The sequence below is a fragment of the Nipponia nippon genome, unplaced genomic scaffold (assembly GCF_047370975.1).
Source record: "Nipponia nippon isolate SJK-2023a ecotype South Korea unplaced genomic scaffold, ASM4737097v1 scaffold_19, whole genome shotgun sequence".
Lineage (NCBI taxonomy): Eukaryota > Metazoa > Chordata > Aves > Pelecaniformes > Threskiornithidae > Nipponia > Nipponia nippon.
In genome coordinates, this window is record NW_028262335.1 from 6,503,674 (window position 1) to 6,528,530 (window position 24,857).

Here is a 24,857-nt window from a genome sequence, read left to right on the forward strand (position 1 = left end):
GGTGATATTCTGAGAAGAAACTGAGCTGTGGGAAACAGCATTGTTTCACTGAGCCAGAATGGAGCAGGAACAACTGACATGCTTAAATAGCCATTCTTTGAAATAGTTATGGAGATTTCTGCATTACCCCAACATTGAAAATGTAGCAGGACCATGCTGATGTTCAAGCTGGTATTCTCCTCAAGTGCATGGGCATAAAATGACCTCAAAGCAAGTCACAAGTGTGTACACTTGCATAAGCTAACTTTTCCTTGTCATAGAAGTACAGATAAATCTCCTTTAGCTGTTCCCTATGTCCATGGGGATACTTTACTGTAGCAATATATGCAGACCATGTCTGTAAAATCGACACACGATGGTCAGAGATTTAGCAAACAAAACCGTAAGTCAGTCTCCTCTATGTATGGTTAAATAAAGACTGGCACAGCTGCTTGGATGCTGAGAAAGGACAAGCTATATGTCTATATTTCTGTGCATCTGAATGCATGTACATGCAGGCCATAGAGCTAAATTGTATTCCCATAAAATATCCTCTTACCTTATCAACAGGCAGATGTATCCAACCCTTGGGAACACTGCATGTGCACATATGCACTTACACACATGTTCACACATGCTGTTTCTATTAGCAGTAGCATTTAATAAAGAGTATGGAAATTATTAAGCCCTGCTGTAGGGTGATGAAGCAGACGGGGTATGCAGAGAACGGATTATCTCACTCTCTGATATTATATAATCTGTTTAGACTGTGCCACTTTATGCTTATTTAAGGAATGAATAAGCACTTCACTCTGGGATGTGCCACCCATGAGTTCTGACATCATCCCTTTAATCCACTGTAATGCATATACTGCTTTGCTTTTTAGCCATTCCCTCGCTATATCCAGTAAAAGTTCTGTACTAGAATGATTACTCTCAGAGACCATGTACGTGTGTGTGTGTTATTCCACAGTGAATTAAGTGATGGGTAACTGTATCAGAGCAGCAGAATGTTCTCCGCCTCCCTCAAGGAGAGACCTGGCACATAAGCAAAGCAAACTTCTGCAGATAAGGTGAAGCAAGACAAGAACATAACGTGTGTGTGGGCACACTCTACTGTAAACGTCCCAGGCTGCATTTGGTTAACCTTGTATTCAGTGGATTGGTATGGGCTGTTGAGAACACATACAACCTTTCCATTATTTTTTTCTGGTCCTTTCTTCCTTCCTATAAATCAAAGTCTCCGAACTGTATTCCCTTCTTTAAAAAATGAGAGGCCAGAGGAGACAGCAACATGCAAAAATAAAAAGATCCGTAGATGCACTGCTTTAAAACAAATGCTCTCCAGTAAGCCAAACACATACTCCACCAAGTGAAAAGCATGGAACATTTTGCCAAGAGGTTTGTGTGGGGACAATTATCTTCCTTCATTTTCTTCTTTTGGGAGCAGTGGCTCAGAGGAGTAAGCAGCTCCTGCAGCAACACGTGTGGCTTACTCACTACTTCTTTGACCTGCGCTGGTATTGTCTCACCTAGTTTGTCAGGGCAGATACATGCATGCCTAGGCTCTGTTCATATGCACGGGACTGGTGGCAAAGCCAGTTTCCTCATCACCAAGCATGTGCAGGAGGAAACACATAAAGACTCTTCTCTAAGCCTTCTAGAAGAATAGAGTCTCCAGCATACCCTGTCCTCTTTTCTGATCTGTTGGAATAGCAGTAGAAACACTTTTCCTTTTCTTCTAGCAGCTCACACAATGGGCACGATGCTTTTCCCTGGTTGGTTCACAGCCAGCCACGATGGGTGTTGTGACTGCAGTTGTGGGCAGCTCCTGCTGGGCTGAGGGCCAGTCTGGCTGCAGCTGGGCACGGACACAGTGGGGCTGCAGGAAATCAGCCTCCACCCTCCTTGCAAGTCCATGGGAATAACTGTTCAGTATCCTACGTCTGCTCCTGATCCTATGGGATTCTAGCTGCTGCGTACTGGGGAACAGAGACACAATTCACCTCCATGCAGCCTGGAAGACAGACACATCTCCCTGGGGCTGCAGTTAACCCACATAGTCCAGCCCCTTGGGACACAGCTCCCCAGTGCTCCAACATACCCCATGCAGGGAATTCTGCAGCTTAAATTCCTTGTCTTGCCCATTCCAAGATCCTAACAGAGCAGGCTCTGCAGTGCCTCAGAGAAGATAAAAAAGCAATTAGAAAGCTACTGGCAGGTAGAAATCTCAGCCTTCCATACTGGCCATTATGCCTGCTTCCCCCTCTCCCTCCCAGTCAGCAATTGCTGGTCGAAGAGGGAACAAATTCTGCTCTTGGCTCCTCTTCCTTTCCCCACAGGAAAACTTAGCATGGCAATATGTTAGCACAGAGCCAAATCTACTTTCTTTTTTTATTCACTTCCTTTCCTCCACCCCCATTTTTAAAGCAAGCTTTACCTTAGGCAGGAACCACATTAATTATGGGAAGAGCTAACAACCTGTGTGTGTAACAAACACCTGGGAAATAGCAGTCAGGAATGACTGTAAATGTCCAAAATCAGAATACAGCCCTGACGCAGAGGAGAACTGCAAGCAAACACTCAAGCAAGCACTCTTGGCTCCACGGAAACATTCTGTCCTGCCCCCAAAATCCAACCCAACTTGGATTGCAGGTCTGTTTCTAGGGCTCTTTTCTTTATCCCAGATAACTGGACTTACAAAGCTAGCAGTAGCCTGGTTTTTTAAGCAAAGCCAGTGCTTAGGAAGCCAGAAAAACTCACGGTTCCACTGGCCGCCTTGCTGCAAAAAAAGTAATACTGTGGCTGAAATTTCATAGTGTTATGAAACCAGGTTTTAACGGGACCATCACCATTTCAGAAAAGCTTGGGATTCCAAAGCCTCTGCACTTGCTTTTCATTCCTCCCTCCCATCCCTGCTCTTCCACTGCCCCTTGAGAACAGAGCAGTTTAGAAAGCTTAGAGTCGAGGCTTTATGGGGTTAGCAGTTTGAGGTAGCTTGTAGGTGCAGGAATTAACACAAACTTATTTTGCAACCGCCACAGGAAATTGCTGGGTGGTGGGAAACCGGCTCTGTCACCAGCCCCGTGTATCTGAACAGCGGCTAGGCGTGCGAGTTTGCCCTGACAAACTATGCGAGACAGCATGGACACAGCCTAGAGACAGCCCCATCCAGACCCAGAGTCACTCTTGTAGCTCTCATTACAGGTCTCTGCCTTCATGCTGTTCCTAACCCCAAATAATCCAGCACACACACTTTCTATCCTGAGTTCATCTGTTACCCTGTTAAGCCCCAATACCAAACTGAAAGTCTTCAGCCTCCTTATATCCACTATGTGATTTGAATAGGGTCTCTCAACTCACCATACCTGTGTTAGTAACCCCAAAATATGTGCCCTACAAATCAGAAAATACTGTTTAACTGGGGAAAGGGACTTGCAAGGTCCCCCAGCATGGATTTAACTAACTCAGGAGCTGTAGCAGAATTTACAATGCCCTGATCTGTGCATTAGCAGATGAGACAGTGCTTTATTCCTTATCCAGTGATTATTAAGTCAAAGCTGAACTGCCCTACTGACCATGCAAAACTTTGCAAAAACACCCAGATTAATAGAGGCGATGTCACTGATAACATTGCTAACATGCAACAAGCTCCCATCTCAGGCTGCCTGGCACAGGGGCAGCCAGCCAGGGGAAGCTGTCAGTCGCGCAGTCCAAGCTCCTCCAGGCAAAGGACGCTCTGCCATGCTGTTGCATCCCTTCTCCCTGACCAGACTGGAGAGCAGCCTCGATGATGCCACTGAGACCAAAAAACCCAGCCTGACTCCAGAGTCTGCACTGTCTTCCTGTCTCTGGGAGGCATAACAAAATGAAGGCAAACGGCTGTGGGGCTGTTGAAATGAATTAAAGGGACCTTCCTCAGCCGCACAGTCACCGAGTGCCAAAGCGAGCAGTAGCCCTCAGCCCCTGGACTCCCCACTCTCCACCCTAGCTAGCAGAGAGCCTGGGTTCCCTTCAGATGAAGGCTCAACACCATTGTTTCCCATCACCTCCGCAAAACTGGCTGTGTGGCACCTTTCCAGCTTCCTGAGCTCCAGCAGCGTGAGTGACAATGGACTCTGACTTATCCCTAGAATGCGAAGCTCGCTGGCTTTGCAGTAACACACATTTCAACAGGAGCTTGTCTACAGTCCACGTGAATGAGGCTACGCCAAATAATGTTTCATTGAACTCTTATTCTACGTGCTCACTTGGCCATGCTGCAGTCCTTCGAGGACCAGGGTTGGAATCCAGAGATGCTGCATGGTGCCAAGACAACCAGCAAAGCACAATTATCAAGACATGTGGCACTCTCCGAGGAGGAATGGATGACTCTCCCACAGATCATTTCAATAGTGCAGATAAGCTAGCATCAGCATCTCTCAGCCACATTACCTCTGGGTCTAATTACACTCTTTCACCACAGGGTTATTGCTCTTTTGTTTTTTTTTTTCATTTTAGCAAGCTTTGTCATCTAACTTCCAACCCTCTTACATTCTTTATTACAGCTAGAAAACTAGCAACTTGGCTTTCTCAGTGGCTTTTGGCCATCCTGGTAGGACAAGGCCTACGGTTCCTTGTGGTGTTGCCCTCTGGAAGGCTTTGAGGGAAAGCAGTCCACACTCACACCCTTAGCCTGTGACACCCAGAGTTTTACACTTTGCAAAACTTCTGCAAAATTGTTCATGTCGAACGGCTTTCGCCTTACACTTATCTCACGGCAACGAAGAGAGCCAGGGAGAGAGAAAAATGTCCGAAGACTACCACTGACAAAAGAGATGATTTTCATCTCCGTGTAGCCACATACATCCCAGCCAGCAGAAAACAGAGAGGAATGGCTACTGAAAATGAAAGCAAGCAACTTCCAGCTCAGAAACTGCTGTCAGACAACTAGCAACATTTCAAGGTTTGCAGATGTTCTTACAGGGTACATACATTACAAAGCAAGGTGTGTTACAGAAGTGTTATTCAAGTAACAAAGTCAATCTTCAAATTATGAAACATCAAAATTTCCCTCATCCACGTGCTATACCATGAAACTTAGGAGCTATAGCTCCCATGAGCAGCCTGAGAGATTGTATTTCAGAGTTTAATATGATCCACTGCAAACTCACAGCTTCTAATTCTGGGCAGTTTTATCTTGGGGAAAAAAAAAAAATAAAAAATCCTTTTCTGATTTGGAGAGTTGGGATGGATCAGTGGGGTTTTAGCTTCAGAACCTCAGCCTTTTGGGATACCCTGCTTACGCAGTTCACAATTCAAAGTTACTAAGGAAACTGCTTGCCAAAAATCTGGCATAAAATACCATTTGTGAAGCCAAGGCAGAGATCTCAAGTCAGTTGTCACCCAGTCAGTTCTCTCATACCAGGGGATTTTACCTGACTACACGTTGAATAAATACCTTCAGATCTGCCCACAGTAATGCAGGCTGAAGGACTGTGGCTTTTTCCTAAGTACTTCAGGATTCACGTGGCAGTTTTGATGACAGGGAACCTCAGATTAAGGGACTTCTGCTTCCATATACTTCTGTGATACCACCTATGGAGAAAAAAAAACCTGTGCCATGCCAGGGTCCTGCTGTGATCTGCTGTGAATGTGATTCACCTGACACAAGAACAGCCGAAATGTAACGCAGCCTCGATCGCAAAGGAGGCCCCTTCGGGTGAAGCTGTCACAACTACAGTCTCTGTATGGCACATCAGGTCCAAGCTGCCACAAATACACATCGGGGGAGAAGCCAACCTATGAGATTAGGGATGGACCCCACCATAAACCATGCCCCAGTACAACCCCGGTAAAGGCCAGATTTGGTTCTGTATTACTGGCTTGGGGTCACTTTAAAGTGATGCTGAAAAAGGGAGGCTGGGAGTCGGGAGAGGAAACAAAGCCTCAGTGCATTCGGAAAGCACCACGCTGATGTATAGATATTTAGGGGCTGGATGGACAGGATGGACTGCTGTAACTGGGAGAGCATCTCATGGCTGGTACTGTGAGAGGAAGTAATTATATGGTGACATCTTTGCTTTGACTTCTCCCTTTACATACTTCAGACCCTTTGACTTTAGAAGTGCAATGATAAAGAGATAAGAAACAGAATAAATAGATAAAGACGGGTATTATGATTGATATAGATAATATCACGCTGCTTTTGTGATAAAATCTTCTCTCTCGTGCAACTAAACCAGCAAGTGATGGCAACTGTACTCATTAGTCCCTGATTCAAACAGAAGCTCTCTGTGTAGGCGTATCTTCATGCAACTGCAATCAGTATCAGCGGTCTTGCTTACATAAGAAGCCTTGTGTAACAAAAACCAATTTCAAATCAATGCATGTGCTCTTTTTGTTAAACTGATTTAGTTAAACAGATGAAGATCCTTCTTTGGCCATTCTGGGTGTAATTTAAATTTACTTTGAAGTAACTTAAGCTAATAAGTTTGGCATACCTTAAACTGCATGTCAATGGCATGCAGTGTCAATTGACACAAATCACACAGAAGCCACTAAAGTTTTTTTCTGCAGAGGCCTTCGCTAACAGACATTCACACAGCATGGATGCATTAAAACTGGTTATGCTAGCTTTAAACTTGTCTAATTCAATCTGTTATCAGACTTAGCAAGATCAGTTTGACTAAGGGTTTTAATTCTTCCCGTTCTGTTTGAAACACCCTAGTAAGACCTAGAAAATACTTTCAAAATGTCCTTGTTTTTTTCACTTTCTTTTCCGCTGGCAAATGACAAATTTTTTTTCTTGCATCTTTCATGGAGCTAGAATTACACGCCTGCATTTTTCTCTGCCTAATGAGAGCCACAACAATGTGCAGACAGTGCTGCACACAGCTAGAACAAACATCTCTGCCTCTGTCCCTGGGTCACTGCCTGATGTCAGCGCTGCTCCAGGGAGTCCTGGGTTTCTCAGCTACAGCGTCACAGCCAGCTAAGAGGCTGCAAGGCATGGGGGAGGTGAGGACTGGCACCCCTCAGACCTGGGCACGTACATGGTCTTGTGTAGCCTGTGTCTCAGTTGCAGGTCTCCCTTTCCTGCTAAGCAGCACAGAGGTACCTCGGTGGCCTGGGGCTTGGACGTACATGGAGGGATGCTGTTAGCTGTCTGTTCCCTCAGGTCATGGTGACTGTAAGGGCTCCTCGTCAAAAGATTCCACCATCTGAGTCATTGTGCTACAGTCAGAGCACAGCACCTCCTGGCTCACCCCACTGAGACGCAGCCCACTCTGCAGTGGGTAACCCTGGCCTCACAACAAGCCTGATTAAGAAGGTTAGTTAATAGCAACAACAACTGCAACAGCAATGTTAGTTAAGGAAATAACGGCTTACTTCCCTCCCTTGTGGGAATTACCACAGAGGCATTTGGGGTTTTCTGTGACCCACACAGTGCTACAGCCAGGTCCAACCTCTGCAGTTTGTTCCTACCCTTCCCTTGTCCTCCTGATCGTCCCTAGAGCACATTTACACCCAGAATGAGTAACGATGTCCCTACCCATCCCTTAGTACCAAGTGAGTCTTCCCTGAGCGAGGAGGGAATAAAGGTAGGGGGTAAGCCCTGGGAGCTGGCAGTATGCCCAAGGACTTCCATTTTGCAAGAACGAGCCAAATTTATTCATCTAGCACTGTTGCTTAACAGATCTGCAAGGGTAAGGGAAGTAATGGGTTCTTCTTTGCCTCACTCCAGACCCTGGCTTCCGTGACTGAGTGGAACAAGTCAGAAACGTGTTCCTAGATTTCCCAGACTACTGCTGGTTAAACAGAAGGCTCTGCATCTCAGGGAGATGAAAGCCACAATATCTATTGGGGTTGCATGCAAATGTGCTAGAACTGGTCTTTCAAGATAATTATACTTGTTTACTGGAACTGAATATACATGTCTCCACAAGATGCCTTACAGAAATAAGGCTTATCTACCAATCTAAAGATCTATACATATTTAAGTAACAAATTTAAAAAAAAAAAAAAAAGTTTTCTTTGTAGCAACTGGTCCCTATAAATTAGGAAGCAATGATGGATTGAATGTATATTGAGTATTGACTTGGAGAGTTTTGACATGTAATTGGATTTGCTTGCTAAAGTAGACTAGTTTGGTAGTCTTATTACGGGATGCTTAATACAGTGTTTGTTTACACCTGTGCAATACTTTTTGGAGGTTTTTTTGCTCCCTGTGTATAACAAACAAAACAATTTGATTATCTCAAAGGCTCACTGTTGAGGGGAATAAGCCAATTGGAAAACATGGCGCAACCCTTCACTGGGAAGTGCAAAGGGGCTCTGTGCAGCGGTGGCTGCCAGCAGGAAAGGGAGGGTGATTCCTAGCCGAGGGGCTGGCATGGGAAATCTGGATTAAATTTTTGCCTCTTCCACAGATGTTTCCTATGGCAAGGGACTTTACCTATTGCTGTCTCAGTCTCTGTTGAGATAGTGGATTATATGCTACCTTCTCTCACCTCATTCCTATCCATATTTTTGCATATAGTTTAGCTTGTATGGCATTTTACTTTTTTTTATAGTTGGAAAATTTTAGGGACATGTTAGTAAGCATCTCTGCCATGCACTATGGCAGAAGTCCTGTCCCTTACAGGCATCTAAGGATTCGCTTGTATTACAAGCAAATAATTGTAACGGAAGAACTAATTAAAGAGTCGGGAAGAAGAAAAGTACACGAGGAGGCTAATATCTGTACCCTTTGAGAAAGTCTGAAGAATTCTATTTTGTTCTTTTTTTTTTTTTTGCTGTAGGCCCACTAATGCCAGTATTTGCTCGTTGTCTGAGGTGTTGGTAGTTTACATATTCCCCTGGTACATATATTTCAGCCCTCCTGAAATATACAGGCTTATTTCTCTAGTCTAATCTCTTGTTCTCCCTGTAACAGGCAGACTGTGTCTGGCCATTGGGGAAATAGTTCATAATTCCATGCTTAAATAACTGGCTTTTGATAAAGGTCCAACACAGTGCTCTGAGAGCTGTTTTGTTTTTATGGATGGAGCAGACAGAGCAGAATGATGTTGCCTGCATACTAAAAAACTTGGCCTGAAGCCCACACACACCAAAGGCAAAATAAATAAATAAACATATCAATCAATCTTGACGTCACCAGGAAAAGGGTCAGTGCCATGTGGAACGAGACATCTGGACAGTGAAGTCACTGCTCTGGAAGGATGCCACTGAACAGTTCACATGCTTAGCAGCACAATAGGATAAAATGACAGTCAAAAAAGAAGGAGAGGGGGTGGATAAACCCTAATTGATGCTAAGTGAGCAGAGGTCTAAAGAAGGAGCTTCATACCTTCTGCAAACCTGTCCATGCATCTAACTTTTTCCTGATGAAAAACTCCCATGATTCCAATGCCAACCAGGCACACGAGTAAGACCAGCCTGTCATCTCGCATGACACTGTCCATTACACTTTCGGAACCAGCTTTGGAACAAGAAAGAGCAGGATCTTACCGCGCAACTAAAATTAAAACATGTAGAGAAAAACCCTTTCCACAGCCCTACGTATTCCCATATGCAGGGATAAAGACGATGCACTTGCCCAGGTATTTGTGTGACCTGCAGCTGTACACAACCAGACGCATACATACACAAAATGACAATTGTTCAGAGTAGCCACAGCAACAGACCACTACAGCCTTTCGTATGAATCTTGCATGCAAAGAAATGATTTTTAAATGCACTTAAAGGAAAATGCAAACCGTTCTGTTTAATAAACAAAAAGGTTTTGAGAAGGAGCAACAAGAAACGTCTGCAGGGAAGGAGAGACCCCTTGATAACTCTTTCCCCTGTACGCACAGCCAACCAACTTGCTCCTGCAGGCTATTGTCTTTCTTTCCCTCTGTCCCCATCCAGGCACAGTATTGAAAGCAGCAGGAGATTGTTAGCTATGGAAGCTCTGATCTTCCCTTTATAGTGTCAGGACATCCTAGCCCAACCGGACACCTAGCCAGGATGCTGCTGGCACAATGGAGCATCGGTACCCAGAATGTGGAGGCTCCTCTCCCGCCCTGGGCATTTCTGAAACGGCCTGATTTAAACGCAGCAGAGCCAAGACGGAGTCTTTGTTGTCATAGCCTGGATTCCTTCAAGACTGCTAAAAAAAAATCCACCCTCCAAGAGATGGGAATGTGACTGCATAGAAAATGACCGTATTTCTTAGCACCGGCTCTTCGGGTGGTTTAAATCAGCACCGTCCAGCTGATCCCCACAGGATGATGCCAGTTTACCCTGTTACAAACGGGATCCGGCGCTGTCTGCTGGGTGCCACAATCAGTCATTTTTCATCTGCAAAGCGTCCGAACCGAGCGGGGCGAGGAGGGTGGGATGCGGAGCAGGAGCGGGCAACGCCTGCAGGCCGGCGGAACCCCAGCAGCCGGCGGAGAGCGCCGGGCCGGCAGCCCCAGCCCCAGCCCCGGCCCCGGCGGGCCGGGGGTCTCCTGGGCCGGCTCCCCGCTTCCCTCGCCGCCGGCGGCCGCCCCGGCCCAGCGCTGCCCGGGCGCGGCCCTGAGGAGAGCGCAGCCGGCAGGGCCCTGCCCGTCCCCCGTCGCCCCCCCGCCCCGCCGCCTCACCGCGGCCCCCCGCCGCCCTAAAGCCATTAGCGGAGCCCCGCCGCTTACCGGAACCGGGGCGAGTCCTTGATGCACTCCTCGAACTCCACCGTCATCCTGCCGGCTCGGCCCGCGGAGCGCTCAGCGGAGGAAGCGCATCGCCCGCCGGCAGCCGAGGAGGCGCGGGCGAGCGAGCGAGAGAGCGCCCGCCCCCCGCGCCCGCCGCCCGCCGAACGCCGCCTCAGCGGGGATGAGCGCGCCCGCCGCCGCCCCGCGGAGCCGAGGGCCGGGCCGGGCCGGGCCCAGCGGCCGGAGGAGGCGGAGGGCAGGGCCGCTGCGCCGGCGGCCCGCGGGTCCCCTCCCGGGCAAGCGGGGTCCGTGCCCTCGCAGGCTGCCTGGCGGCTCCGGTAGGCTGGGAAACGCCGCTGCCTTCCCCTCTCCTCGCCTGTGCTTTCTCCTCTCTGTCTTTCAACGAGGATGGGTTCTCAGAAGACACTCAGCCGCTGTCCGGAGCGTCTGTTTCTGGGCCGTGGCAGCAGCCGCCGCCTCGCACACCAACTCACGCTAATTGCGTGGTTGGGTGATTAGCTGGAGGTGCAGCCCGTCATCCGCACGCAGGGTTGACACCAGGTTGTGCGCGCTGCAGAAACAAATCCAACCGTCCAGGATGCACGGTGCGATTCTATACCGGCAGTGTCAAAAAGATTGGCATCAATCCTGTTACTCCTTAATCTAGTTTTTAATTTTCTGTACGCAGTGGATTTGCTGCTGCCATCAGCCATGCAGTAAATCTGCAGTAACTCCTCTGAAGCCAGTGTAATCACCCAAGGAAGGAAGACATCTGGGCTTGTGGGTCCAGCTGAACAGATCGGGGTTGCTGCAGGACATAGCGATGTAACGTGGCATGGATAAACGAGGCTAATTACAACGGGCTTAGTTCTGATCCTCCACCGATCGAGCACCACAGACAGAAGAACAAGTATAAACCGCGTCCTTCGCTGCAGGCTTGATATGAATTTAGGACTGAGAGAAGGGCCTGAAGTGTAAATCTCCACGTTTTAAGAAAATGCATCCTGTGTAACACGGACCTAAACTAAAGCCGAGAGTCAGACAAACACTAGGGCCAGGGGCGTCCGAATCCGTGACAAAATGTCACGACGAGGCCTTACCCCAGCCACAGACAGAACTGTGATGAAATGAGATGAAATAAGATGTTCAATGCCATTTCCATACACAAACTACAGCTAAGATTCAGCTCTAGGCCAGGCTCCCGCTTCCATCTGAGTTCCCAGACCTGGCTTGATTTGTCAGGCAGAGTCAAGAGTATCCTTGTGCAAGCAAAAGTCTGACTTATTTAACACAATTATCAGACGCTGGGGGGTTCTGAGGAACGCAGGAAAAGAAATTAGCCCCGCTGATCACCTCGGTCCAGGAGAAGGGGCAAGGTGACCTCTTGTGGCCTCTGTTTTATGTGGTTTCATGAAGGTCAAATCGATACCATTTTTATTTTCTTTGGTTCTTCCAGCATAGATGAAAGCATGTGGATGTTTCTGCTTGCGTGTGTATGCACAAGCTCAGGGATTAGAAATTACCATCCTCTTTAAAGCTGAGATTCATCAGTTTCATTATAATAGAGCCTGGATGCCATTGTGGGAGTTCAAAGCTGGTTGGATTTTTCCATTCAAAACAGATCTCAGATTTGTACGAGAGGGCCAGGGATTTTTCTGTTGCTCTCCCTGTTTTGCTAATGAGTTGGGTGATTGTTTATACTGATTTCTATTGTACATACAGATATTGCAGTTCAGTATTTTAGAAAGATGAATAAAGATTTTAAAATACAGAACATAGTCACGAAGACCATCCGCAGCCTTTGTTTATTACCACTATCTTAGCCTATTTTTGTCCTTGTAGCTGTTATTCACCCTCAGCGAGCAGTAGCCTGCACACATCTTTTCATAGGCAGGCTGAAGTAGAGGAACACAGGCTTGCCTGAAATGCCTGTGCTGGTTTTTGCGGGGACTTTGACGCGGCTATCGGCAGAGCCGGGGTAGGTTCGCTGTCGGCTGGGAACATCAGAGCCTTTGAGTCAACAATCCCAAACTCACAAGGAACCCTAAGGCAGGAAAGGAGAGCGTGGAGGGCCGCTCACCACGGCATCGTGCTCTGGTCTTCGCCCTGTAAACTTAAAACCCATAAACCATTTTTTTTCTGGGGGAGTTACATTCCTGCTCTGGCACTTCAAGTCTTCATTTTTTGAGGTGCTTATCTGACTTGGGGCAACCGAAGCGCCCTGAGCTGTGCTAGGAATAACCCCAGGGATCAATTTCTGTCAGAAACTGGCGAAAAAACAAACAAAAGCCCAGCGCAGTGGTTTCTAATGGCAAACGGTAAGGCACACACAGCCACCTGCCAAAAGATGGTTGCCTGCAGTAAAATTTAAGAGCCGAAGAGCAGCCGGGAAGATGAAGGACCGGATTTGAGGGGGTTTGTTCCCTCACGATCGCTGCCCGGGTCACCGTCAGGCACTTGGTTTCCCTCCAGGCAAAAGCAAAACCTCCGAGCGCCGGGTGAGGTGCGACAGGGACGGGAGGAGGGAGGCGCGGAGCCCCGTCACTGCTCTCCCCGGCCAGCGAACCGCTGCCGTTCGCCTCCCCCGCGGCCCGGGCCGCTGTCGGGCCGGCCCGCCTGCTCCGGGCCCCGAGGCCCTGCCGGCCAGCGGAGCCAGGCTCCGGCGGGCCCGGAACTGCGCCCCGCCACGGTCACCGCAGCCGCCGCCGCAGCCACCGCGGCCCCGGCCGCCGCCGCGCCGCCTCAGCAGGCCCCGGCCCTTGGCGGGCCCCCCCAGCCCGGCCGCGGCGGCGGAAGCGGGCGGCGATGGGCGGGCCGCCCGGGGGAGGCCGGCTGAGGGAAGCGGGGCGGCGCGGCCCTGCGCCGCGCGGAGAGGCGGGAAGGCCGCCGGTCACGGTCCGCCCCGGGGCCCCGCCGGCCCCCCCCCCGCCGCCAGCAGGAGCCCGACCTAGAGCCTCCGCCGTGGGGCCGTAGGCAGCAAAGATGGTTTCTCCCCCAACCCGATACCTAGTGTTCTTTCAGTACTTTGGCACTAAATATAGGTAGGTGCCTCAGCCGCCTCGCCAGCCACCTGCGGTGGAAGGAAATCGGCGGCTGTTGTGGCCCTGGGGAGGGTTGGCCATGGGTGGCGGTGGGAGAGCTCCAAGGAGGCGGCTGGGAAAAGGATGGGTGAGTGCAGTGTTTGTGGTGAGGGGTAAATCCCTCGCTCAGCAGGCGAGAGCAGACGGGGAGCTGAACTCTGCTTTCTGCTGTTGTGGGTAAGGAAGGGGATGGTTTGGGCGGGAAATGCGTAAAATGGGCAAAAAGAAAACATCAAAGGGCAGAGAAGGCAGCAAACTTGTGGTCTCGGGCTGAGCGGGGAGAGGGCAAGTTACTGTATTTCTTGCAGCCGTGGTGTGGCTGCTTCTCAGTGGTTCAGAGACCTGCACTGCTCCAGAGGTGGAGGTGAAGTGATCTGTGGGCTGAGTCCCGGAGGAGGACAGCGGAGGTTGGGCTTCCCCAGGCCTTAAACATCCCACGTGTGTAGCTGTGCTTGTGTACATCAAAAAAAAAGTGTGTGGGAGAACTTGTGCAGCTCCAACTCATGGGATTGTGCCTATCTTCATGAGGATTTTACAGAATAATACCGTTGTATGCCAAAACCCACAATTCTTTTGCAGCGCACGGTCTGTGTCACTGTGGGTACTGACCTAAATTACTCCAAGTAGTTACAGGTAGGTTGGGTTCACCCATCTCTCTGCACTTCAGCACCTTTTGTGAATGGCTGTGACTTCTGTAACAGAGAAGGAAGCTCTCTTTTAGCCCCTTTATGACATCCACAGGGCCTGCAGGAAAGGGACCTGCAGCTGGCAACCAACTCCTGGCCCTGAAATAGTTTTATCTGCAAACTCTTTTCTTGTATAATTTGTCTGCCTTCTCTTCCCAACCTGTCAGCCTCCATCTGAAGGGCTAGACCAGAGAGTAACATTTGAAGGATGATTTTTATTTTCAGCCTCCTTTCTTGCAAATGACTGCTGCATCTTTTTTTCCTGTCCATTCATCAAAGTGTTTGGTCCCTGCAAGTTCTGTAAAAAGATCCACGTCACTCAATAGCAAACAGTTTGATGACTGTCCCCTATTAGCTTCTGGATGTGTTGGTGGACTCTGTGTCAAGTCCTTGAGTCTTGACACATACCATTAACTATTGTATTTGTTTTGCTCTGCAGTGGGGTTGTGGAGACTTCGAATGATCAGTTGATGGTTGGAGTCCAGAATTATTTGGAGGTAGGTCCTTGCTAATTATATTGTCTTTAGAATGAAACTTCTAGGGTCACATTGTTGAGCTACAGATATCATCAAAGATAAATATTATTTTTAGATTGACACTTGATAAAAGACACTTGCATAGTGCTAAACACTACAATATTCAAAACAAAGTGCTTTAGAAATGATGTCAGTATACAGGTGGGAGAAATAGGTCAGGGTGAAGTCAGAGACATTGAGATCCTGATCCTGAAAAAGATGTGAACCCTTCAAAGAGACTTGAAATTGACGTATCAGAGTCCAGAACTATGATTCTCAGAGCCCCTGCTCAGGTGCTGGCCCACCTGAAGGTACTTAAGCATGTGAGCTTCATTAGTACTTGTGGCTTTGCCTCCACTCGTTCTTAGAACTGCCTCGGTTCTGAGCAGGTTTAGCTCCTCTGAATTTAGTTCATGTCTAAGTTCTTCATAGATTTAGAAACTAGATGCTGTATCCTCCCGGGAGAGGATGTCTCTGATAGATGTTTTCAGACACAATAAAGCACAGCAGGATATCCATTGTTCCAAAGAAAAAAAATGCTTTGTTTCCGTTCTTCTGGAGTTCTTCTGATATGCCAGGGAAAAAAGGTATGATCCTGTCATCGCTGTTGTTCCTGCGCTGCTCACAGGGGTCTCCTGGAGTGTAAGAATGGCTTTCAGGACCAAAGTGCTGTTTGGGCTTGGAGTGAGTGAGCAGTAGGAATGCAAAAGACCAGCTGTTACACCAGTGAGTAGGGAGTGGGGCCACCTGCATAGGGTAAATGCTCAGGTCACCTGGATGTTTGTGTAACCCAATTGTAATTTAATTACAAGCTGCTGTTCAGCTGCATTTGAGCAGTGCTGGTGAATCCCATGTTCCTGTGCAGGGCAGGAATCAAAAGGAAGCTGCATTGTTTTCCCTCTTGTCTTAGAAGCATCATGTAGTTTGAAATGCAGCTTGTGGCCATTTAGAAGATAAGAGATTTTTGAAGAGGTTGAAACTGATTGCTTTAGGTCAGATCATGCCTTTTTGTTATTTGGTTCTCCTTTTTGGTCAGACTGTCTAACCTGAGATCACAGACTGTAGCAGTTTGAAGGTGGTGTGCCCCCCATGCTTGTTTGTGATAGCCTGTGCCCTGCCTGCATTAGCTGCAGTCCTGGTGGTGTGAGGGAGCAGAGTTGTTGAAGAGCTGGTCTGGGAGCAGACTTGCTGTCCTGCCCAGCCACTCCGTGACCATGGCCAAGACGTTTCCACGCTGGGCCTTGTGAGGGTGATAGGTCTTGCATGCTCTTACTAAGCAGTCTGCAGAAGGAAAGTGTGATGAATTATGGTATGAATAAGAGCTCTCGGGGTGTGTTTGTATGGCTTCTTGCCTGAGACCATTGTGGAGAAAGTGTATAAATATTGTGCAGATCTTGAAAGAAGAGCCCCAAAGGACTTTCTATCTCATTTATCTAATCCTCTGAACCATCCAGTGTCTCAGCCCCAGGCGCCGGACTTTGGGTGAGCCCAGCAGTTGTTTTGCATTATCTGAGTAACTTTGTTTTAATAGGCAAATGGGTAGGATGGGTGATTAAAGGAGAAAAGAAGAAGAAAAAAAGAAAAAGATAAACTTATTTGGCGTTGTCTTTTCACAGTATCAGCACTTTGTAGGCCAGTTCTGGGATATGTGCTTTGCTTTCATGTGGTGGTATTGATGCTGGGCACTGCTGAGCAGGGCTGTGTCTATTAGAACCACATGGGAAGTCTTAAAGCAACTTTAATAGAAAACTTCTGGGGCCTGTAGGAATTTATCTTCCTCCGTTTCTGTGCAGCCTTGAACTTCACAACTTTCCAAAGCCAGGAAGGCAACTGAAGGGAAGGGCAAAATTAAATCTGTAATGAGATCCTTATTGTATTCTAAATATGTTCAGACGTTTGTTTGCAGTTACAGACAAGCAAATAACCTGTGAGGTGTAGACCTTGTGTTTCAACAACTGTGCCATTAAAAGTGTAATGGACTGGTGTGTGTGTGTGTACTGCAGCCCTCTGTGTGATAAGGTAAAATTGCTGGACTGGAGCTGAGCAGGTGGCCTGACTATAACCCTTTGTCACCATAAAGCGCTGTATCATACAGGACACAGAAGCTTTTGTAGTCCTCAGTACTGCTGTGTAACAGAGCCCTGGGACAGACTGGAGGAAACCGAGACTTGTTTTAGTTTGGGGACAGATGTAGATATTTGAAGGAGCTTTTAAAATATCTTTAAGGGGGGTAAGCTTTGCAGACAACACTTTCTTTCTTTCTTGGAGACAACATATTTGTCTTGAAGCACTTGAAAGCCCAGCTTGCTAGTGATGGGTCCAAACCAAAATTCCAGACCTTGCTTCCCCAGATCGGGAAGTTTGAATCCTGTGACTTGGCTCCCTCCGGTTCCTTATGGAAAATTACACAATGCAGGACTGCGTGCTCTAGTCTCAATTCTTACGAATGTCCCTACTGTAAAGGAAGATCTCCTGTGTAGCACCTTTTGCTAAAGTGAGTAGCTGTTGCTTGTGCTAACAGGCACCATATGCGAGGTCTGCTAGGATCTACAGAATTAAGTTCCCTTTCATGTTTGGTTTGAACCATCTCCTGAGGGTGCTGTTTCCCCATTGTGCTGGTGAATGCTGCCCAAAACTAATCTTCCCCACAAGAAGTTCTGCTTTGGCCAGCAGCCTTGTGCTAAGGCCAGATATTATTCCTCATGAAAGTAAAAGGGGGAGTAGGAGAGGAGAGAAAAAGAACACACACAAAATTCCTTACTATGCAAGGCAGCTTTGGTACAACCTCCTGGTCCCCTTCCTCCCCCCCGCCCCCCCAAAAAAAAAAAAGGAAGAGAGAAAGGAAGATGGACCCAGAGAACTGTCACCTTCAACCCGTGTTTGGATAATAATTTCAGTGGCATAGGAGATTGCTTTGGAAACCCTTTCTTCTAGCAGAAGCCACTTTCTCAGCCTTTTCTTCCTGGCTTTCACTTCAACTTTTATCTGTTCCATTAAAAATGAGTTAGATTTTTAATTAGTTTCAGTTGACATAGCACCCATTGAGTCAGTGAGGCTGTGATGACTTGCAACCAGAAGCTTGCAAGTTATTATTTATTAGAACACAGCAACTTTATGAGTCGTGCAGCATCCCTGGCAGCACAGTGCAATCCCTTGTGCCTGCGCAACTAACGCCATTGTGCAGGATGAAACCAGTAAGCAATCCAGCTGCTGGGAAAGAGAAATAGACGTTTATTTTTCCAAAACATTCCTAATGCACAGTTTCTCTGGAACACACCCATCCACAATTGATTTCAACCTTTTGTGGTTCCCAGATGCTCTGTAGAGGTAGATGGCTGAGTATCTGGAGGACTTTTTTATTTAGACTTCAGGGAGAGAAGTGGATAAACTTTTGCTTCCCCGCCATAGGTGGTACACATTAATGGGCCTGTTCTTCATCTCGCCTCTCCAGCGTTTGTACAGCGTGAGAAGAGAACAGAGCTTTGAGAAATAATAGTGGTCTGGAATGTGGATTCATATCATTCTGGCACACAACAGTGGAAATTTCAGTGTGATTCAAAATATGGAAGTGCTTAGTGAATGAAACCTGTTAGTAGAACAGACCTACTAAATGCAAGTAATACTTTCCCCTGCATCACAGGTATGCAGGGTGTTAGAGGTATAAACTGGCACCCTGGGATGCTTCTTGCTGCTCCAGGAATATGGTTGTCTGGAAAGACCATGACTCAGGAAATAAAGACTAAATGAAAATGGACGAGATCTGGCTGAATGAAAGGCCTTCAGCAGGTGCCAAGCCAAGATTTCAGTGTTTGTACCACCTGCTAAAGAGAAGGATATTTGCATGCGCCGTGGCTTAAAGAAGGGAGCAGAGCCTGTGAACTCTGAGCACGTGGGAGGACAGCCCAGCTCCTTTATTCCTGTATCTTCTCTATTGCTTTTTAGCTGGGTGCCCCTGGGTAAAGTGCTTAACTTCTGCCTCAGTTTCCCCTGTAGGAATCCATAGATGATACCCAACAGGGTAGGGATATGGATTAATAGCAGTAAAGCCTTTTGAGTTCCTCAGATGAAAGGTCTGCGTGTTTTAGGGGTTTGTTTTTTCTGAAAGGGTGGGAAAAACTGGTTGCTATCCAAGCAATTACTAAATGTAAATAATGCGTCTTTTTTGAAATTCAGTGTGGGTGATATTAACAGATTAAAGTATACAGGAATTAGAGGAGGAAACCATCAGCTGCCTGTAGGCTCAAAGGACATCTGGATGGTACAGATATCAGACATTTGCATAGGTGAAGGGGTCATTTCTGAATTGCCTGCAAAGTTCAGCAGTTCAGAAATTCTCTCTTTAAGGAGATTAATTAGGATGGGATATAAATTAAATTAAAATTGAAACTGGAGGCAGCGGTTGGTAGTATATTGTCAGCTGCATGCCTATTAGGCTGGAGGAATAATCCACAAACAAAGCTTTCAGCTTTCACAAACTGAGGTGTGGTGGCAGTGGTGGTGGTGACATTCCTCCTTGGATGCCCAGCACATATATCCTTCAGTCATCTCTCCAGAGAGGTGTGCCTGCGAGCAAATTGTGGTGGAGAAGGGCAGCTGTGAAAATACCATTTGTTGGACCTGTCATTCCGTCCTGCACCTTTGTGGATTCATTGGCTGACCTGAGCGAGGGAAACAACCAGATCTGCCTTGGACTCTGCAATCCTCTCTTCCTCTCCAGTCTGCTCTCCAGTAGGGCTCAACTCCCGCGGGCAGAGGAGAAGAGATCCACACAGTGTTCCTATTGTCCAGCTTTGTTCAGATGCAGTGCTTAAAATGGGATGCAGTGTGGGATCCAAAGGAGTGCTGCATCCAAACTTCTCCAAGCCCATAACAAGAAAGGAGGATGTTTTCCATGTTCTCTCCTGTTCTCTCCCTCCCTCTACCCCCACTCACTGGCTGGTTTTTGCCTGATGAGGAGGGGGAGAAGAGGGTGGAGGAAGGGAGGAGCCTGCAAAACCCAAAGGTATCTTTGCAGAAACTTTGCTCTTAAAATGCAGATTCTGCTTTAACACAAATTGCTGAGGCACAAGTCAAGGTCTGCTGCAGAAAACTGTTTAATTTCTGTCTGCTTCTCTCTGCTTAAGGGTGATAAATAAAGATTTTTATTGTTAATTGTAACCACATGTGAACTCCAAATAGGAGGATTAGGAAGGGGAAAGGGCTAGGGTCATTTTTGTTCTGTTTCCCAAGCCTTCCCCTGCAGCTCAGTTACATTTTTCCTTGCCTCCTTGTGCATTTCAGCGGTATGTTTCCGAGAGGCCAGAATCCTGTCTGCTCAAATAGTAGGAGTCTGGAAGGCATTTGTGAGTCAGCAGTTCAAACTTTATTGACTCTTGGTACCAAATTAAAATCTAATAAAGACCACTGCTAGGCTTACTACTCAGGAGTGGAGATGGGAAAGAGAAGGAAAATTCTAGTCTTTCATCTGGTTTTCTGCTTTTTTGTTGTTTTTCAGTCTTTCAGATATGCTTCACTCATTCACTGTAACAAATCACATTCGATTTTCTGTCTAAGGGCCTGTCCTCGCAAAGAAAAAAGTTGTATTTTGCAGTGCTCCAGCAACCTACTTTAAAACCTTACTGTAGGTAAAGATCTACTATGGTTTTAACATTGCATTAGTAAGTTATTGGAATACCAAGGTTTCTGACCTACCAGTGTTTGTCCCTTACCAAAACCCACCCTGGCTTTGCTGAACTTAGGCCAGTCTAGACAGACCCTTAAATATATAGCATCTAATTAACCATGTTAGCATCTCTTTTGTGCTCTCTCTTTTGTGTGTGCATCTTGTTTAGAAGACACTGTATTAATGCCTCATTTAGCAGGGTTTTATTTACTTTACTAGCAGGAACCTGTAGCAATTCACCCAGTTGTTTTTCCAGCCCTTTGTTAGTGGGCAGAATGGAAAGGCAGAAACAGGGTGGGGATAAAAGCCAGCTGTGTAGAGAGGAACAGTTGGGAAAGGGAAACAACAATCCCAGCCACAGGTGGATTCTCCAGCAAATCCAGGATGAAATCTGTATGCAGAACCTAGGCAATCTCAATGGCTGTCCTTCCCCTTGTGTTAAGAATAGTAAGTTTCAGCTTGTTGCAATACAGTTTGCTAACTAGTTTTTAAAGTACATATCAGCTGCAGTGTAATTTTAGGGCCTTTTGGCTTCAATAAGCTTGAACTCTGTGACTGTAAAACTTGAACTCTGTGATGATGTAAATAATGTTTGTCATTTTCTGCTTTAGTCTTGCTATGGCAGAGGTCTTAGTGTGAGTGAGACATCGCCTGAATAGTAAGGCAGCTGTAGCTCCTGGAGAAAACGGTGCTCTCGAGGATTAGCCAAGTCCTGCATTAATGCAACTGTGGAAGCAATGAATGTAAGGAAATTCCATCTTGTGACTGCCGGTGGCATGTGTTTGTCCGGTGGTTATTTGTACCTGCTGGGCTAGCTCAGTGTCAGCTCCTCAACTACTGGTGTGTTTTATGAGAGCTGTGTCTTGATTCTTAGATCTGTTTATATTTGTATTTCCCAGCGGGACTAATAAATGCATTACATCAGTGCTATGCTACTACTCATCTGGTCCCATGGCTCCTCCTCTGCTCTCAACAATTAATGGAAGCATGTTGCCCTCTGTAGCCCTGCTCCCACTGTGGATGGAAAAGAACTTCTGCCTGCAGCAATAAGCCATAGTATTTTATGTTCTGGCCTGCACTGGAAGCAAAGGATGCAGCCTGAGCTCCTTCAGGGGTCTTGGCTGATGTGATTTAGACATCCCTGCGTGCTGTTTTCACCCCTTTAAGGCTTGGATTCTGTGGCTCTTTAAGAGCTGCTGAAGCAATCTGAGTCCAGTTCTTAGCAGTAAATCGCAGGCATAGCATCTGGGTTTAAATGGGTAATTCCCTGTCCTCTTTCCCACTCACCCAATGATATAAAGCAAAGGATAGGGAAAGGAATATTTTTCACTTTATTTTGTACATGTAAGGAAGCTCACATGGCATTTTGGATGTTCTGTTTGAGGTGATTTCAGGACAAAAGGCAAGAAGCTACCGGTCCCAGGAGAAGTCCCCCAAACAGGTTCCTCTCCATCCCTTTCTTTGCAGCCCATGGTAAAACTCCCAATTACTTCTCCGTGTGAACAATAAGGAGACGTGGTTAGCAAGGAGGAGGATGGTTTTTTCCTAGCTAGCTCGAAGCGAGTCCGCTATTCATGAATCTATCTTGTGTTGGCTTTCAGAAGGCAGCGCAGAACCTAAAACCCATTGTTCCCATCAAGTTCCACATCTCGAGTCGAACAGATGCTGGCGTCCATGCGCTCTGCAACTCTGCTCACCTTGACATCCAGAGAGCACCGGGGAAGCCAGCATTTAATGAGAAACAGCTCATCTACAGTCTTAATTACCACCTGAAGTCTGAGCCAATCCGGTGAGTTGGCGGCAAGTCAAAATGTTTTGTTTTACCCTTGTTGGAGAAAGGAGGAAATGCAGCAATGATCTCCCATCTTCACCCACAAGATATATTTTCCCCTGTTATATGTGTTGGCAAACCATGCCCATGCACATGTGTATTTCTGCTACTACCAGACCCCTGGCACATTAAAGATCAGTCTCGTTCCACCATTGTTGTTGTTAGGAGATCATCTATGCTAGTGCCGCTAAAACAAGAGTTGTTGTGAGAGATTGGGTAAGTAAGTATTGAATCCACTGGGAGGACTCCAGTTTCACACATGAGCCAGAACATTAGTATGGTAACTTTCAGTGCTGCTTTATTCCCCAAACTCCCTAATTTTCTTTGTTTATTGAATTAGCACTGAACAAAAACTTGGCTGCAGTGTTGCCTCTCACCTGTATCTGTGCAAAAAGATAAAGAACAAGCAAACAAAATTGCTGTTAGCGTTAGCATAGTCTACTCCTCCCTTCCTATGTGATCAGCCTCTCTTCTTCCCTGCTAGTCCAAGGCTACCATGGTTTATGGAAGTTACATCAAAAGCTCCAGTTTAATATTTTTGTAGCAAGGCTTGATGTTTTACTCAGTGGGATAGATAAAGTCCTTTTCATACTATACCCAACTATTAATGACTAGGGAGAGTTGTGTGTGGATGTAGTGAGGAACTTGATGCAGCAATCTACAGAGAGCAGAACAGCCATTTCTTCTTCCTATTTTCTTCTTTTCTTTCTTCTTGTTACTTATTACCTCTTGCAGAATTTCTGAGTGGGCTTATTCTGCATGAGACCTAGATCTAAATGCCCACCCCCAAAGGCAAAAAAAAAGATCATTAAACCAACAGTTTCTGCTAGGAATTTGCATCAATTACATAAGTAATTACTATGCCCTGTGAATTTTTGAAAAGGTGGATTGAATTTCATGTTCTCTGCTTTTCTTCCCAAGCTGTTGTGCAGTCTCTCTGTCAGCTGTCAAACAGTTTCTGTGTTTTTCCCCAGACATGGGTACATTTTTATGGTTAAAGTGTAAATTGAATGAAACATTGGGGTTTTTAGACTAAAAGCCAAATCTGTGCTGTGTTATAGAATCAACGTGCCACTTGCCTGCAGCTGCTTTGCTTCACTCTATTGTGTTACTTTGTCTTATTTGCATAAACTAAAAGCTCTTCAAGGCACAGGTTGTCTTTGTCGATACGGCATTTGGCACAATAGGACTTGAATCTCTGTGCGGTACCCTGCTGAAGAGTGTGTCAAAGCACTTCGGAGTGTTACGCAAGAAGATGGGTAATTTATAGGAGGTATTTAGGTGAGGAAAAGAACTCTGATGCAAGTTGCCAACTGGAAATTACTCAGAGTCCCAGGTTGCTCTTTTTCACCTTACTGCAGTCTTTCTGATGTCTGGTGGCGTGAACATAAAGGAAGATTATGGAGGCAAATTCCCCATGCCAGAGCAAGAGCCCAGGACACAAAAGCACATCGCTCCCCACCTCAATGAAGGGATTGTTGTAAGAATAGCAACATTACTGTGAAGTACACTCCCCCTTCCCGCTTCACCCAGTCTGCTTTATTTTCTAATCTCCTCTCTGTGAAACAGGGCCTGACCCAAATGCTGACATAGCAAGGCCTGGGATTTGAGGACTGACATAATCCTTGCATCTGTTCTTGGTTGTGCAAGGGAGGATTCTAGTTCTCCAGGGCTTGGGGAACAGTGAATCCAGCTCTAAATGTGCAGGTGCTCAAAGAGTTTGGAATCTGAGGGAAGGAAAGATGAAGGATGGTGTTATTTTATTACCAGGAGGTCTTTCATGCGTGTTCCACTTGTATAAAGCAAAGATTGAGCTAGTATGAGTTGGTTGAAGCTGCAACATGCTCTGCAGAAGGTGTTGATCTGCCATTCAGTCAGCTGTTTTGACTTTTTCAAAGCATATTGCAAACATTCAAACCTTAAGCAAAGGAAGGACCCTGAGGAAGGCAATCCTGGCAGAGTCTTCTCTAGCTTTGGCTACACTGGTGGGTGTTCGGTACCTCTGGAAACGAGGCCCCCAGGATCAGACTCTCCAAGTTGTCTGCTACTGTTTTTAGAAGCAACAGAGCAGATTGCCTGCCTCTGGTTGGCAGCAGAGATAGGCAGCTAGTCCACAGATGTGACTAGGGGGTGAGATGTTCCAGCATGCCCTGGACATGCCAATGACACCTGTAGTGCTGGGCAGAGCCTAGCTGGGTTGCAGAAACTCTGCATCTGCATTAACATTGTGTGAAACACAGGTTAACTAGCTACTTGTTCCAGCATTAGCTTACCTGGAGTAATCCAAGTGCTGTGTTGTTTAGCAGTCCCTGACACAGCTTGCTCCAGACCTTATACTGACTCGGTGTGAATCAGAGATGGACTGAAGAGGTCAGCTTCTGGTCCAGTGGCCATTCCCTAGACCATGTGCTCTGTTTGTGCAAGGAGCAGTATTAGGTGGAGGGAC

At 46.9% G+C, this 24,857-nt stretch overlaps 2 protein-coding genes across 4 annotated transcripts in view; one reads left to right on the forward strand and one right to left on the reverse strand.

The window, feature by feature from the left end:
• ACAP3 (ArfGAP with coiled-coil, ankyrin repeat and PH domains 3) overlaps positions 1 to 10,829 on the reverse strand; it is a 102,998-nt gene extending 92,169 nt beyond the window's left edge. The window contains exon 1 of the mRNA XM_087755344.1: positions 10,638 to 10,829. Coding sequence (XP_087611470.1) covers positions 10,638 to 10,684 — 47 coding nt within the window. The 5' untranslated portion in view covers positions 10,685 to 10,829. The remainder of the gene's footprint in view (positions 1 to 10,637) is intronic.
• A 2,651-nt stretch (positions 10,830 to 13,480) lies between these two features.
• Positions 13,481 to 24,857, forward strand: part of PUSL1 (pseudouridine synthase like 1) — a 28,339-nt gene continuing 16,962 nt past the window's right edge. Inside the window, exons 1-4 of one of the 3 annotated variants that reach the window (XM_087755462.1) lie at positions 13,562 to 13,678; positions 14,297 to 14,350; positions 14,843 to 14,900; positions 22,182 to 22,369. In XM_087755462.1, coding sequence (XP_087611588.1) covers positions 14,874 to 14,900; positions 22,182 to 22,369 — 215 coding nt within the window. In that variant the 5' untranslated portion in view covers positions 13,562 to 13,678; positions 14,297 to 14,350; positions 14,843 to 14,873. Of the gene's footprint in view, positions 13,679 to 14,296; positions 14,351 to 14,842; positions 14,901 to 15,312; positions 15,506 to 22,181; positions 22,370 to 24,857 lie in introns of those variants that run through there. The other 2 variants (XM_009460911.2, XM_087755461.1) reach the window with 2 other exon arrangements.